At 37.1% G+C, this 11,719-nt stretch overlaps 2 protein-coding genes across 2 annotated transcripts in view; one reads left to right on the top strand and one right to left on the bottom strand.

Moving 5' to 3' along the window:
* The window catches only part of LOC145895961 (uncharacterized), a 29,486-nt gene extending 18,265 nt beyond the window's left edge, over nt 1–11,221 (top strand). Inside the window, exons 2-3 of the mRNA XM_082984729.1 lie at nt 10,384–10,615; nt 10,972–11,221. Coding sequence (XP_082840855.1) covers nt 10,384–10,615; nt 10,972–11,179 — 440 coding nt within the window. The 3' untranslated portion in view covers nt 11,180–11,221. The remainder of the gene's footprint in view (nt 1–10,383; nt 10,616–10,971) is intronic.
* Nucleotides 646–2,149, bottom strand: LOC145894052 (uncharacterized). Its single transcript, XM_082982491.1, has 2 exons — nt 1,350–2,149; nt 646–1,197 (listed from the first exon to the last, which is right to left on the bottom strand). The coding sequence occupies exons 1-2, from the start codon at nt 2,129–2,131 to the stop codon at nt 1,119–1,121; spliced, it is 861 nt and encodes a 286-aa protein (XP_082838617.1). The 5' UTR covers nt 2,132–2,149; the 3' UTR covers nt 646–1,118.
* Nucleotides 11,222–11,719: the final 498 nt, after the last annotated feature.

The raw sequence follows: 11,719 nt of genomic DNA, 5'->3' as shown, positions 1-11,719 counted from the left end.
TGAGGGACAAGGATCTAACAAGGGACAAGTCTTTCAGAGTTTCTCTCTGCATTCTTTCCGTTTTAAGGAGAATTGTATCGTACTCCTTATCAAGATCGGTAAACAGAAAGTACCTGTGATATCAGTCTTACGTCTCCCAACTGAATTATCCGGGCGGGCTCTCTTCAAGAACACTAACTGTTGTATTCTAAAGTACACAAGCATGTGAGACACACGTTTCGACAGGAAAAAGTAAAACGATTGTCATGTAGCGACTTAATCCAACTTGGCCTACAAATGCTTCTGACGATGACCACGCATATTATGTTATGATATATCAGTTTTTAGGAGGGATGAACCCATGTATTGCATCTTTGCATATATGGAATATATTTGCCTTGAAGTTTTTCAACAATTTCTTGGGTATCATAGATTATGTAGTTCCTCATTTTAAGGTAACCTATCACATTTTGAAGTTGTAGAACCGCATACTCTTGACTGAAAGTGGTTCTGGCATTAATTGCGGTGTCTTAGGCTTTTAAATGAAACACAAGAACATTCTGTGTACACATAATGATATTTGAAAGACAGAAATAGTCGTTCGATTAAAATTTCAAACAAAACAACACATTGTCAAATAAAAAGAACTTGAAAAGTTATGACGATGTTTGATTAAACAGTGTTTACAGGGAATCAGTAATTAACAAACTTAATTACACTCAATAAAATGTTTAAGACTCTTTTTAACACTTGCGATAAACGACAGCCAAAGCGTCTTTAAACATAGTCACAAGTGAAGCGTTATTAATCAAGTACGATTAAGTGCACACAACTAACAGTTAAACAATGGATGAAAAAACATTCTACGTCATAACTATGACATCAGAGAACGTTAAATTATATTTCTCTCGTCACGACATATCGTATATATAGAACTAGAAAATCAAGCAAATCACAAAAGAATATAAGTTGACAATCTGTATATATATGGAACTGCAATACATAAGAACAAACTGAATATGCTCTAAAATGGTTTCACGAAAGTTTCAAATCAATGTTTCATCACTTTACGATTTGTTGATGTTTCTTCAACAAGTTTTCGCTTTCTTCCAACTCTTCTATCAGTGAAAATTTTTGTATTATTGGACAAAAGCTGGATTGAAGAGTTGTTTCATCAGTTGTTCTTTTTCTTCCTTCACACATCTTTGCTCTTTGAACCTATTTTAAACGAACACATTTTACAAACACATCAGAATATACAAGCGTGCAGAGCTTTCTTTGTGTGTTTTTAGTGAAATACAACAGAATTTGTGCAAATGACATTGCTTCTTTGTTAAAAGTTGAGTTGAAGGGTATTTTTTAAAACTAACCTTTCCAGCATTGTTCTTGCGGCTATTTCATCAAATTCCTCTAGAAAAACGTGAATCAGATCATCTATTATATTCTCTTCCCATTCTTCCGGCTCCTCATCAGCCTTCTTCCTGGCGATTCTCAACAGACAAGCGGCGATGCAGGATGACACAGGAATGGAATCAAGCTTTTTCTTCATATCTGGACTATTTTCATTGTCTGGAACAAGTCGTCTGGCAATCTCGAACACCCAGAGAACGGAAAGCTCGAAAAAACGACCCTCGTCTACCGTGGGGCCTACTGTGCTGACTGATTCTGTCATAAACTTCCGAAAGTAATCACAAAACCCACGCAATTTGAGGACGTGATCTTCATTGATAAAGTAGCTGTTGGGTTGTTCTGTAAGAGTAGATGTAATTATTAACCCGTTCCCAGGTTGGTTATCAGTTGGATTGGCGAGCAAGATAATATCTCGATCCCCAGCATGAGATCCGCAGCGGAAGAAGAAATAATTTCCTTTTTTATAGTTGGATCTGTCGTTCACAACTTCAATGAATGTGTAAAGTAAGTCTCGTCCCGTGAGACCTGTAAGTTTGTATCGAGGCATTAAATCTTCCGATGGCGAAAACATGTCTGTTTCTACGTATTTTTCACAATGTCTTTTTAAGTTTCTTAGCAAAATTTCATTGACTAATGTTGATGGATCAGGTTTAATTCCTGGTCTAGATAGTTGATCACGGAATTTTTTGTCAAACTCCGCAAACTTCTCAAAATCATCGGACGTGGCAGCAGTTGAAGTCATTTCAGATACTTTATTTCAAACCTAAGCTGAATTATTGAAGCATTTAGTTTCCCTTTTGTAACCGTTACTATTTATGACAACATATGATAATAAATAGTACAAACGTTTAAAAAAACACAAGGAGTCCCTAAGGTTCTCGGAAGTTATCAGACTCAGGTCTATACTCACTGTACGCTTTATATCATATCTGGCTTCAAATTATTATGGCGTCACACTGATATGCTACTTTTAATCACCTTATGCGCCACGTTCATATTTCCATTACGTATGGCGTAGGAGTAAATGGCCACTTCCTGTATATTGTGTGTCTGTGCGTCCCAGTATGCGTAAGTGCAACAGTTTGCAGTGGCACGCATGGGACAGACAATGCAAAATATAAAGGTAAAAGTTGCTTTGTTATTATTGTAACATTTTTCCTTATCCTACTATGAGGAAAACCAGGAGCCAGCTATCAGAATCTCAATGTTGGGCAAATCAGTTCCAATTTACTTATTGTTATGTTGCTAATAAAATGACACACTGTTTTAAAGAGTCTCGGATTCTGTGTTGTTTGGTTTCCTTAGCGGACAACGTCACTGTACATTAATGTCAAGATTTCTGATCGGCTCATGCCAAATGTCCTACCTTTTGTTGAAGTGATGGCCTATTATAACTCGCACGGATATCCTTTATTTGTTCATGTGTCGTTGATCACCTTCTGGCAATTCTGGCGCCACAACATTATGTAAATTCATTACTTACAAGATGCACCAACGTTCAAGGTATTAAAGCAGTAATGACCAATGCAACAATATTCCGGACACGTCAGGGATAATCCACACGCATGTTAATCCTGACTTGAACTAAAACTTGCAACAAATTGACGTAATGATACTTCTGTGAAGCAACAAGTACAAAATCTTGTACTGACTTGTCGGGAAAAAGTGGCTTTAACATGACTTGCATATTAAATCTTCTAGTTAGATTAGCTCAATAAAAGTTTAAAGAACCCGTACCTCGCTAAGGCATTATCTTATCTCAGCGACATTATATTACCGCTGTAATACATGTGTTTTTATTTGCGGAAACTGGTAATGTTTATAGGAAGTATGCAATATTGATTCTGCAATTAATACTCCATCAGCTGGCATTGAACCAAAGCTTGTTACTTTATTGATACAACGATTTTTTAACGTTTTTGTCATTATTTTGTTAAACCTCGTTTCTGCTGGCAATATATTGTGGAAAACACACAAACTTGTCCTGGTATCGACCCTGTTGTCCGAACTTGCCCGATTGCTGCTACAATATCATCATTGTGTTTTGTTGTGACAACAACCACGTTACCTCAACGAGGCCACAGAAGTTTAAACAAAAACCCGCTGATGTAAACACCAAGAAACTACTTTACTCCTTCACAGGAGTTTGCAAACTCAAATATCAAATCTAGTATTTTCATAAAATTTTATTTTTGTTCACCATGAACCACTAGGTTCACCATGTTGCACCACTACCGCAAAATTAACCACAGAGCACGCTATTGCCAGACAACCGCTAGAAAGCCGATAGTGTTGTCGGCTTGTGTCGCAAAAATCAGAAACAAGTAATGCCATTAGTCATTTGCTTTGGCCACGATTTTAAACCTGATTTACCCGACATTTTACCCTACCTCACGGCGTTACCAACACGCTTTTCGCATTGTTACAAAACAATATCGCTTAGCAACGTAAAGAATGATTAATGAGGAAAGTTTATAAAACTTCAACTAACAAGGGAGAGTCAGGTTGATTAGCAAACCGTCTACACAGATAAGTTTGAAGTTTTGAAACCAATTAGTTTACCGGCGCCATTTTTTATGATTTTCAATTTAACACCATTTGGTGATTCCCCGGGGGAAACACCATCACACACGTGTGCCTTGTTGATATCCTTTGTGGGTTGTACGTCTATGTTTATGTGCCAACACTGTTAAAGGATTGGGAAACCTTGCGAACTGACTAGCAAATGTTTTTCTTTCTTTGTTAAGAAAAACAAATGGAGCCAATAATGCTTTTCACAGTGAGTTGCGGACAAGGTGAAGGATGTTTCGATCTAACAGGTCTCATCAGTGCAGCTATGGTGTGACTTAAAACGGTCTTGTCAGCTGAATATATCTTTTTTCTTCTATTTGTCTTGAATATATTTCTATCAAGTAGTTGGTGGAATATTTAGGTTACATGCAGTCATGTGGAAAATATTTTCTTAATTTTAGCAGACGTGGAATTACGGATCGAGGTAGGAGGCGATCAAGTTTGAGGCACTTGCTTCTTATATATGGCGTATTGAGGTTTTGTGATACAACAATCGTTATTGATGATCGATTTGGGTTTTGTGACGGAATAATAGGCCTTTGTACAAATTCGTGAATTAGCCGCATCAATGTTACAAGCCGCAGACAATTACGCTGTGGGCAGCGAATTGTTCAGAAATGTTTCGTGGAAGCCGATATAACGACCTCGGAACCATGGAATTCATTCCCTCTGCGGCAATCTTTGTTTCGATTCCAGGCGAGCTGTTTTTGTCTGGTATTAACTTTACGTGGAAATGATTTGGGAAAGTTCCTCGCTTCGTCACATTAGCGAGAAATTAAGTTCAAATGCCAAATCATTACACGATGTTAATTTGAAGGCGTAATGATGAGTGAATGGTTGTGTTCAATACGGACTCCAGATTTTATTTAACCTTGCGACTTGAGATGCATTTCTTTGCTTAGTTTTCCAAAGCAAACACCCAATTAGACGATCAATAACTTTAAATTTACATTTAGAGATAGGTAGGCTCTGTAGCTATTGAGTTTGCAGTTCAAATACAAAGCAATCCTGTTAAATACAATAGCGTCAGGTAAATATTTGGATCACTATCAAATAAAACTGCAATAAGTAAAACCAAAGTTTTGCATTGTTCCGTTAACACAGAGTAGAGCAAAACAACCGTGGATCCTAACTGCAACAACACAAACATAAATACTCCCATATTCTGAAACTTTTCGCATAAATAAGCGTCTGTCAAATTTTTTTTCAAAAAACATTTTGGGAAATTATTACACTATACACAAAGAGTAATACATATAGCACCGATGTTCATCCAGAACGTGCAGCCTTTCGTTAAAACTTTATGGTAATGTTCTGTGGGCCCTGCTAACTCCACTGAAACATGATTATGTGTAACTGTCCCCTCACTCCACAGTGCCCCTCTGCATATCACATCCTTTGTCTTCTGGGAACGATTCAAAACCTGATTCCTCGAAATTCTACCCCACCCCCAAGCGTTACCAACAGCTTTTTATATTGTTACGAAACAATATCACTTGGCAACGTAAATAATTAACAAACACCACGTAACGAACATTCTATGTGAGTTGTTCAGTTACAAATATTTTCCCAAGATCATATTACGTATGGATTGCGCGTCCTTCCACACCGGTAACACAAGGCAACAATAAACACGATGTTTATTGTGATTTCGGCAAATGCTTCGTCTCCAAAACGAAGTGAGTCGGATCGTTTTGCTTTTGCCCACGATTTCAAACCTGAATACCCGCATTTGTGAACGAGCCCATGTGGCGTTACCAACACGCTTTTTGTATTGTTACGAAACAATATCACTTAGCAACGTAAACAATTTAGCAAACACCCTGTAACGAACATTCTTTGTGAGTTGTTCAGCTACAGGTATTTCCCCAAGAACATATTGCGTATGGATGGCGTGTGTTTCCACATCGTTAAAATGCTTGACTGCTGGTGTTTACAACAGAGAAACTTGGAGTCAGTCAGGCGTGGCGAAATTTTAACCCACGCTAACCCCGTAACAATGGAGTGACTTTAAACAAAAACAAACACTTGTGACTTACCAGGGGTACCTTGATGCTAAACACCATAGTTTTTAACATAGATACACACATAATTATATCTCCATCTAAGGAGAAGCTGCGCCAATTGGTATAAAAGAAAATAGCATTGATGGCGGCGATTTAATGAACATTGTGTTTATTGTTGTCTTGTGTTAACGGGGTGGAAGGACGCGCCATCCATACGTAATATGATCGAGAGAAAATATTTGTCGGTGAGGAACTCACATAGAATGTTCGTTACACGGTATCTGTTAATTGTTTACGTTATGAGTGATATTGTTTCGTAACAATATAAAATGCGGTTGGTAACGCTTGGGGGTGGGGTAGAATTTCAAGTAATCAGGATTTGAATCGTGCCGATAAGACAAAGGATCGGATCGGATATATATATAGAGACACTATCGAGTGGGGAGACAGTTACACGGAATCGTGTTTACGTGGAGTTAGCAAGGCACCAGGTTAATATGACAGGTCCACAAAACATTACCATAAAGTTTCGCAAGCCATGCACGTTCTAAATGAACATCGGTGCTATGTGTTACTTTGTGTGTATAGTGGAATAAGGAAAAAAAATTTTTTTCCCAAAAATGTTTTGAATATTTTTGACAGACGCTTATTTAAGCGAAAAATTTCAGAATATGTGGGTGTTTATGTTTGTGTTGTTGCGGTTAGGACCCACGTTTGTTTTGCTCTACACTGTGTTAACGGAAAAATGCAAAACTTTGGTTTTACTTATTGCAGCTATATTTGATAGTAATCCAAATATTTACCTGACGCTATCGTATTTAATGGGATTGTTTTGTAGTTGAACTGCAAACTCAATACAGAGTCTATATCAATCTCTATAAAAAATTAAAGTTATTGATTGTCTAATTGGTTGTTTGCTTTGCAAAACTATGCAAAGAAATGCATCTCAAACCGCAACGTTAAATAAAATCTGGTGGCAGAAATGAACAAAACAATTCGCTCATCACTACGCCTTCAAATTAACATCGTGTGATAATTTCGCATTTGAACTTAATCTCTCGCTAATGTGACGAAGCGTGGAGCTTTCCCAAATAATTTCAACGTAAAGTTAATACCAGACAAAAACAGCTCGCGGTGAATCGAAACAAAGATTGCCGCAGAGGGAATGAATTACTCCCGAGATCGTTATATTGACTACCACAAAAAAAATCCTAAACAATTCGCAATTTAAAACTTGTAAGCGGTTTGCTGCCCACAGCGTACTTGTTTGCGGCTTGTAACATGGATGCGCCAAAATTGCTGACTTTTTGGCGTAAACATAAATTTGTTTGAAGACTTATTATTCCGTCACAAAACCCAAATTGATCATCAATAACGATTGTTGTATCACAAAACCTCAATACGTCATATATAAGAAGCAAGTGCCTCATACTTAATCGCATCCTACCCTGTAGCTGTGCAAGAATTTGTTTACATAAAATCCACCTCTGTCTGTAATTCCACCTTAGTTAAAATTAAGAAAATATTTTCCACATGACTGCACGTAGCCTAAATATTCCTACTTGATACAAATATATTCAAGACAAATAAAAGAAAAACTGACAAGATATTTAGCTGACAAGGTCGTTGTAAGTCACGCCATAGCTGCACTGATGAGACCTGTTAGATTGAAATGGCGTTCACCTTTTCCGCAACTCACTATAAAAAGCATTGCCTTCATAGCTTATACTTAAAACAAAAACATTTGCCAGTCAATTTTAATTCGCAATGTTTCCGAATCTCTTAACAGTGTTGGCACATATACATAGACGTACAACCACAAAGGATATCAACAAAACACATGCATGATGGTGTTTACCCACGGGGGGAATCACCAGATGGTGTTAAATTGCAAAACATAAAAAAACGGCGCCGATAAACTGAAAAGGTTTCAAAACTTCAAACTTATCTGTGTAGACTGTTTGCTAATCAACCTGACTCTTCCTTGTTAGTTGATGTTTCAAACTTTCCCCATTGATTCGTCGTCGGTTTGTGAACTGATCGTCAAGTTACTGTGGGAAAAGTTTGTCGCTGAACAATTCACGTGGAATTGTATTTGAATTGTTTACGTTGCTAAGTGATGTTGTTTTGTAACAATGTAAAAAGGGGATTGGTAACGGCATATTGGCTCGTTTAGAATTTTGGGCAATCAAGTTTGAAATTGTTGCCATAAGCAAAGTGATCTCATTCACCTCGTTCTGGTGATAAAGTTTTTGCCGCAATCACTTTCTCCACAATCAGACAAGTTTGCCAAATCAATGCGGAATTCTCTGCGAAATTTATCACCGTTTCAACATGTCTTGTTTTTTGCTTTTTAGTAAATATTGCCTAAAATTATCCACATTTAGACTAACCATGGTTGCGTTGATGGTAAATCCCATCGTTTGTAATGTAGATACACACAGAAGTACATCTCCATCAAAGGAGAAGCTGTGCCAATTGGTATAAAAGAAAATAACATTGATTGATGTGATTTAATGAAAACTCCTTTTTTTGTTGCCTTGTGTTAACGGTGTAGAAGGACGCGCCATCCATACGTAATATGATCGAGGGAAAATATTTGTCGGTGAACAACTCACATAGAATGTTCGTTACATGGTGTTTGTTAATTGTTTACGTTGCTAAGTGGTATTGTTTCGTAACAATATAAAAAGCGTGTCTGGCAACGCAAAGTTTTAAACTTTCCCCATTGATCAAACGTCGGTTTGTGATCTCATCGTCAAGTTACTGTGGGAAAATTTGTTGCTAAACAAGGCACGTGGAACTGTGTTTGCTAAATTCGTTACGTTACCAAGCGATATTGTTTCGTAACAATGCAAAAATCGTGTTGGTAACGCCATATTGGCTCGTTTAGAATTTCGGGTATTCAGGTTTGAAATCGTGGCCAAAAGCAAAACGATCCGACGCTTTGTCCACAGCCAGACATCTTTGCTAAATAATAGAAACAACATTGATTGCTGCGATTTATTGAACATTGCGTTCATTGTTGTCATATATAGAGACCCAGTGGAGTGAGAAGTTATACAGAATCAAGTTTCCGTACAAAGCAAAGCACAAGATAATTTCAGGCCTGCAAAACGTTACCATAAAGTTTCATTAAAGGCAAGGTCTGGATGAATCGATCACACAGATATCGAGCAACTACTTTTGTATCAAGTTTGACAGTGGGTAAAACCGCTGAATAGCGGCTGCGTTTTGAAACGGAAAAGCAGGTGAATAACTAGTAGGGTTTTCTGCACCACCATCGACACCGAGTTTGTTGAAAAACGCGGTGGTTTATGGTTACCCCTGGCTTTACCGACGTCTGGCAGTATTTCTAACGGAAAACCCGGTTTTCGTCGAAAAAAAACGATCGGTTCACAAAGTGTTTCACATAATCAGTTCGGTACACTGCTATACACGCAGTAACATACCACAGCGGAGTCTTGTACAATCGCTTGACAATACTGGATATCAATTATCTGAATATTTGACTTGGACACACCATTCACGTGGCATAATGACACTATACAACAATAATAAAAACGTAACAACAAAACGTTATGAACAGACAAATATATTGGCCCGTCAATATCATAATAACATAGATTTAATTGTTTATGATGCAATGCAACATTTTTAACATTGCCGTTAACTATTAAATATATTGCATCTTTTCGCAATTATAAATTGACATTATACAAGCATGCTGCTACAAACGACACGGCCGCAACTTTTAAATAATATTTTGCAGCTGAAATTTACTACACAATATCTTAGGTAACTGCAACAATGGCTGATGGTTATCAGAAATTTAAAGAGGATGACAAAACATTCCACGACAAACTGCCTAATCAGGGAATATCCTCTGATTTAGAAATAGCACTCAATGAAACTCTGTTCAAAAACCTGGAAGAATATTGCAAAACAGAGAATAAGCGAAGAGAAGAACCAAAAATCCCTCTGCCGATAAAAGAGAGTATGATTAATTACAAACTGGAAGGATGCGATGGACAAAAAATGCTTTCTACATTCATTGCAATTGTGCAAAACCAAACAATCTTTACAGCTGGAAAATGTTTCTTCTTCCGTTGTGGATCTAATGTGAGTCGGGATATTATCTTGCTTGCTGATCCAACTGATAATCAACCTGGGAACGGATTAATCATCACCTCCGCCAAACTTTATAAACCAAGTAAGAAATCCATGGACAAACGACCCAGTGCTTACAGATACTTTCTTGAAAATTACGCCAGGCTGCTGAGTGAGTTTTGTTATTATTTTGAGGCGTTTATGACAAAATCTATCAACACCGAACGCACCGACAAATACATAGAAGGTCGTTTCTTCGAGCTTTCCGTCCTCTGGGTGTTCGAGATTGCCAGACGACTTGTTCCAGACAATGAAAATAGTCCAGATATGAAGAAAAAGCTTGATTCCATTCCTGTGTCGTCCTGCATCGCCGCTTGTATTTTGAGAGTCTCGACGGGTGGGGAAGATAAACCAGAAGAGGAGATCATAGAAGAGTTGATCGATGTTATGCGAGCCAAAAAGAATTATCGCAAAGAACAAATTTATACCAAAGAAAAATTTAAACGAAGGAAAAAGGCTGCAAAACAGATGCGAAACCGGTAAAATGCATTCCTTGTTATCAAAATGCTCCTAAACAGATTATTTTAGTATTTTTAAACGGTTTAATTTAAATCATTAACTCCTTTTTTACTCTACGGACGAGCAATGAACAAAATAAATTTTCTTCGGCTAAGATTAAGTTTTCAATGAACAATAGCTGCCCTTTGTTAGCAAACAATAAGATTGTTACCCTGTATCGTCATGATAAGTCAAACTCCCTTCAAAATAAAAACTATTTGCAGTTTGTTGCTTTTCAGCAAAGGTTTAATCTTAATTATTAACTCTTCATTTTCTTACCCGTCTTTCTGCCATTATTGTTCTTAAACCTCACAGATATCTTGTTTTGTTGCAACAGTTACTACAGCGAAAAAAACATGACACCAAAGGAGCTCGAAGAACAACTCAAGCAAAAGATGAAAGATCTCTTCAATCCACAATTTGATGTTCATCCAATTACTGCAGGCGTAAGTGACATCAGCATAAGCAGTTCTGGTGAAACTTCAGGAGCAAACAGAAGCTCTTCTAAAGCAACCAGCAGTCAAACTAGAAAAACAAGAACCTGAAGAAACGATGAGAGAAACAGAAACTTTAACCGACATCAAAACCATAAACACTTAATATTTAGATTTGAACTCCTCAATAATAACTTGGGTACCATCTACTTACTCACATGATCATCCATGTTTCGAATAATCTCATTTCCTCATGCTTTTGTCTTTTGCACTCTGTCAGCCGATTTTTGAATTAGTTTCAGCACAAAGTTTAATTTTTCTGTTTTGAATTTGTTCGTTTCTTTAAATTGCAAAATTCTTGTAAAAACAGATATTGGCCCAACCAGAATTGCTGTTTCACATTGCGTTGCTTGGATGACAATTTTACTTGTCGTTACTTTTGTGTGAGTAGCTTAGTTCGCCAATTTGTTTTTGATGTGTTTACAAACAGAAGCAAACGCTTTCAAACCTGATTGCATAGTTTGCGTTGATATTAGTGACATGATTTTGTCTGTAAATTTCATTTTCACCATTTAAATAGTTGTAAACATTATAAAGATTTTCAAATTTTTTTAAATGAAAGTGTCGTTTATCATATTTTACCATCGTTTT

This window comes from Ascidia mentula, chromosome 3 (assembly GCF_947561715.1).
Source record: "Ascidia mentula chromosome 3, kaAscMent1.1, whole genome shotgun sequence".
Taxonomy (NCBI): domain Eukaryota; kingdom Metazoa; phylum Chordata; class Ascidiacea; order Phlebobranchia; family Ascidiidae; genus Ascidia; species Ascidia mentula.
This window is presented reverse-complemented; position numbering and strand designations above follow the sequence as displayed.

Excerpts from the sequence above, each read along its gene's own strand:
- LOC145894052 (XM_082982491.1), bottom strand. The coding sequence starts at position 2,131 with ATGACTTCAACTGCTGCCACGTCCGATGATTTTGAGAAGTTTGCGGAG. Across the intron at positions 1,198-1,349 it reads GCAAGAACAATGCTGGAAAG|GTTCAAAGAGCAAAGATGTG; the intron begins GTTAGTTTTAAA and ends CGTTTAAAATAG.